Raw genomic sequence first — 4,360 nt, forward strand, 5'->3', positions numbered from 1 at the left:
CCCCTCCCCCCAGAAAGAAGCAAACCAAGTTAGATTATTTCTGCGTCTTGGCTTTATAATAGAAAATCATTTTTAAAAATAGGCCATTTTCATGACCCGACATAATATATTTATTTGCAGGTCTAATCACCCAAATTACTATAGGCTCCTTGTTGTAATGGAATTGAAATTCTCTCTCATACCGTCACAAAATATTGTCCAATACAACAATGTTAAAGCAAACCTATAATTGCATTTGTTTATCCGACCTGCAAATATGTGCACATTGTGAAGGTCCTATTGTCTCTATTAATTGATGTTTTGAGTTTTACTAAGCATTTATCAATCAGAATATTCCCTGTCATTTAATCCTTTCCGTCCTCTTATTTCATGTAAACAAAAAGATCTGACAAACATTCCTTAATATTCTCGTGGTTCTTACAAAGAAAACGGGTTTAATAATATTTGAAAAATGACAAAATAATGCATATGATATGGAACTTGTAACAATGATAATCGATACCCAGAACATTTTGTTGGGTGTATTTTTTATTCCCTTCCTAAAGCCCATAAGGCAACTTTAAAAGCATTTTAGATGGATTTTTCTATGCAGTCGACCCATAGTTACCTTTGATACCATGCCAAACAGCCGAACCAGTCAACCTTACAGTTTGTGAGTATCTATCAAATTATTTTGGCAAACCGATGAAGGAAATGCGCGACACGATGTATTTTTTTCAATCGCCAGTGTTAAAATTGTGAGCGATGCTCAGGATTTGTGGGGCTGATTGCTTAGGCTGGTAGACAAGTACCTGAGGTGGCTATGGGTCAACCCCATAAAAAAAAATAGATATGAATTCAAGAAATAGGCTGCGAATTATCCAATAACATATATCCATTTATCTACTTCATTTATTTTCCTAAACTTTAAGCTGTTTATTCATAATTATTTGTTCTAATCCGTTTTATATTCGTAAATTTCTCATGGCGTCGGTTCACGGTAATATGTAGGTCGATTACAGGGCCAAAAACATACCCATATAATTTTCAATGACATATTATGTGAATTCGACTATTTTAAACAAAATATTCGATAACTGATCTAATTTTCAAAGGTGTATGCATTACATGTTGACTCAGAGTCTCAGATAACAGTTTAAAAAAAAGACATCCAGGTCAATGAATAGTTTGGCACAATATCAAGAGGTCACGTGACCATCAATCAGGAAGCATCAATTGGGAACCTTTGAATCCATTAGCATGTAAATCAACCTTTAGACTCAACTTTTCTCAAATACATAGTGTGAATATCCACAAGATGGACTATTTACGTCCTGTCAGTGACGTTAAAGTTAAATAATCATAAAAATTGTGATTATAAAAGCGTCACGTGACTGAGAGATAAGATAGCAATGCCGCTCAATAGTATACATAATATAGGATATATAATATAGGACTTGGAATGGATCAAACATCGGATAGCACTGGAAGGGGAAACGTGAGATACTTGAGGGTTCCTCGCACTCTTTCTAATTGATTTCTTTGTGAGGTTGGTAAGGTTTTATTAAGCGACTGAAGTAAAAAGCATGTGTTTTGTATAGCCCTTTTAAGACTTGATACGTGAATACGTGACTATAATAAGTGTTAAATAACATTGCAAATTTTCGTAAGACAGAGACGTGTTATAGTCATGTAGCTCCAGATAGCAGTCATAAATAGTGAGCAAGAGTTAATCTCGGTTTAATTTGCGAAATCGCCAGTATTGATTGCTTTCTACCCTCTATTCAGGACATTGGTTCATAGCACTAAATCAAATTTTAGAACAAGATATCCAATACTGAATGAACAGTGGAGGCGAGTAAGTCGTCATCCCAAAAAAAGCTAATCGGTATTTCCACGGATACTTTCTTCTACGCTGAATTCTGGAAAAAAACATCTCACTGGAATATTCCCGAAATTAGACTAACTAATGTATTAAAAACATATACGACCCACAATCTCAAAACTGTATTTTGTTGGGATGAGTTTGGATTCCTAAATGTAAATATAGAATTAAAATGATGAGAAATACGAACTTATTCTTTTTTACAATTTAACAAGTTGTATCTATTTACCCTTCGGGCATTTAGGTCCCTGGTATGAGTTCATCTGTAGCGACGTAAAATTGAGTCCTCTAAAAGACTGTTTACTCAAATTTTCTTACCGTAATCAGGTATAATAAAAACGAGAACCTGGTCGGTAACAGAGCTGGCTCTGTCAAATAATACACACACACACAAACACACACACACATATATATATATATATATATATATATATATATATATATATATATATATATATATATATATAATATTTATATATATATATATATATTATATATATTTATTAAGAGAGAGAGAGAGAAAGAGAGAGAGAGAGAGAGAGAGAGAGAGAGAGAGAGAGAGAGAGAGAGAGAGAGAGAGCAGGAGAAAAAAAGAGATTGGAGACCGATTTTTAAATGTTTTATTATTTCAATCTTTGTATGACTACAATTCCATTACACACTAGATATATTATGCATTATTTTGCGTTGAGCATTCTCCACAAATAGGTTTTTAACTCGAATTAATTGTATAGGCCGCATTGTTTAGGACGAGAGTAAACATGGATTAAAACAATAACTAATCAATAATGATGTCTGTGTCACCTAACCCAAGTACGCTTTACAAAATCAACAATTGTAATGAACAATTATCAATTAGATATTTATTTCATTCCACAGAGACGAGAGTGTAAAGAAAGTCATTGATAATTGATCATTTGCATACAAACTATCAACAGCATGACAATGGTTTGCACACCGGGAACAGCACAATCTATCCTATTGTGTATGTGTGCTTTGATACAGCTTCACATGGTCTCCTGTGTGGTGAGAAAATACTACATTGCCTCGCAGGATGTTGAATGGGAATATGCCGACTCGGAGCAAAACTTGGTGAACCAAGCCCAGCAAGAGTGAGTCATTTTTCTCGTGTCTTACTAATATATCCATCCTCTTTCGATCACTTGACCAACGATTTAACAACAAAATAACTCAGAAATTACACCCGACGTCGCCCATCCATTCATATAAAAATGCAAAAATAAATAAAAAGATGAATAAATTACCAAATAACCCCAATAAGTAAATCGCTTCATAACCCCCCCCCCCCCCCCCCACCAATGACAATAAAAGTCCTCCAGAGTCATTAGTGTGAAACGGACAATAGCAATTGCTTGCAACCCTTTGGAAAGTCTATCGCCAAGTACTTTCCACCGGATCTAACAGACCCAGCTACCCAGTCACTGTTGAGTGGACATTGGGGTCAGAAAAAAAATATCGACTGCACCCGGGATCGATCTCAGTCCCTTTTGGTGTGAAACGAGTGCTCTACCAACTGAGCTATCGGGACCCCCACCAACGACAATAATTTTACATCACTGTCAGAAAAATTAAGTGAGGAGAGTGAACAATGGAACATTTAACATGACCAGCATCTTGCATTGGTACACAATCACAGTGTTTTCATGATTATATATAGGGTAAATCCTATGATGTAATTTCGTCTCACGTCTGACAGACAATCGAGAGTTCTGGAGTTTGATCCACTGGTTGATTTGTAATCTTTTGCCATTCTTTAATATTTTAATTCTGTATATCAATCGAACAACTTTATCAACATCCCGACTAGTGTAACTTTAAAGGGCAGCCGACTTAACATTATTTTCTCGTACATAATTCAACTGTAATAAACCACCACAGAGATATCCCGTTGGATAAATACAATGCAAGAGGGCTTTCATTAACGCACCAATCACATCGTTCGATTAAATTGACCATAATGTTCAATCTAAGCAGGCAGAAATCAATTGAAGTGATTGATCTCCATCAATAAATAGTTAGGGTCAATTCTGTATTGGAAATCAATGTCCAGAATGGACCAGCGAGTAATTCGCTAATTGTCTTTGTTGTTAGTGTCTGGTGCCGAGAAAGAGCACTGGTTAATATCTTTCTGATTTTCAGCATCACCGGACAATACAGCATGCAGGACTACTCGAATGAAAGGGCAACTCTTAGCGCTTTCATAGAAGCGGATAATATGGACAATACTGTTATGCTCAGTAAAAACGCATATCTAAAAAATTCTGGTCAGAAACTTTAAGTTGAAATATAAATCGATTAGAATGGACACTGATTTACCAAAAAAAGTTCAAATCAGAGATTTCGTTTGTCTTCATTATAGTGTAAAATTTGAGAACTTTTGGAAGGTTGAGTGTCATTTTAATTAATCGATATTTAAAGTTAAAAGTTTTCTGGCCAAAATGGAAAAAGCATGTTCTGTTAGAGCACAGCAAAACA

At 35.2% G+C, this 4,360-nt stretch overlaps 1 protein-coding gene across 3 annotated transcripts in view; it reads left to right on the top strand.

Moving 5' to 3' along the window:
• Window positions 1-1,192: 1,192 nt before the first annotated feature.
• The window catches only part of LOC144964913 (ferroxidase HEPHL1-like), a 27,313-nt gene continuing 24,145 nt past the window's right edge, over window positions 1,193-4,360 (top strand). The window contains exons 1-2 of one of the 3 annotated variants that reach the window (XM_078899693.1): window positions 1,193-1,528; window positions 2,744-2,976. In XM_078899693.1, the coding sequence (XP_078755819.1) occupies window positions 2,804-2,976 (173 nt within the window). In that variant the 5' untranslated portion in view covers window positions 1,193-1,528; window positions 2,744-2,803. Of the gene's footprint in view, window positions 1,533-2,743; window positions 2,977-4,360 lie in introns of all 3 variants that reach the window. The other 2 variants (XM_078899695.1, XM_078899694.1) reach the window with 2 other exon arrangements.

The sequence above is a fragment of the Berghia stephanieae genome, chromosome 2 (genome assembly GCF_034508935.2).
Source record: "Berghia stephanieae isolate SIO BIC M18660-M18661 chromosome 2, UCSD_Bste_1.3, whole genome shotgun sequence".
Taxonomy (NCBI): domain Eukaryota; kingdom Metazoa; phylum Mollusca; class Gastropoda; order Nudibranchia; family Aeolidiidae; genus Berghia; species Berghia stephanieae.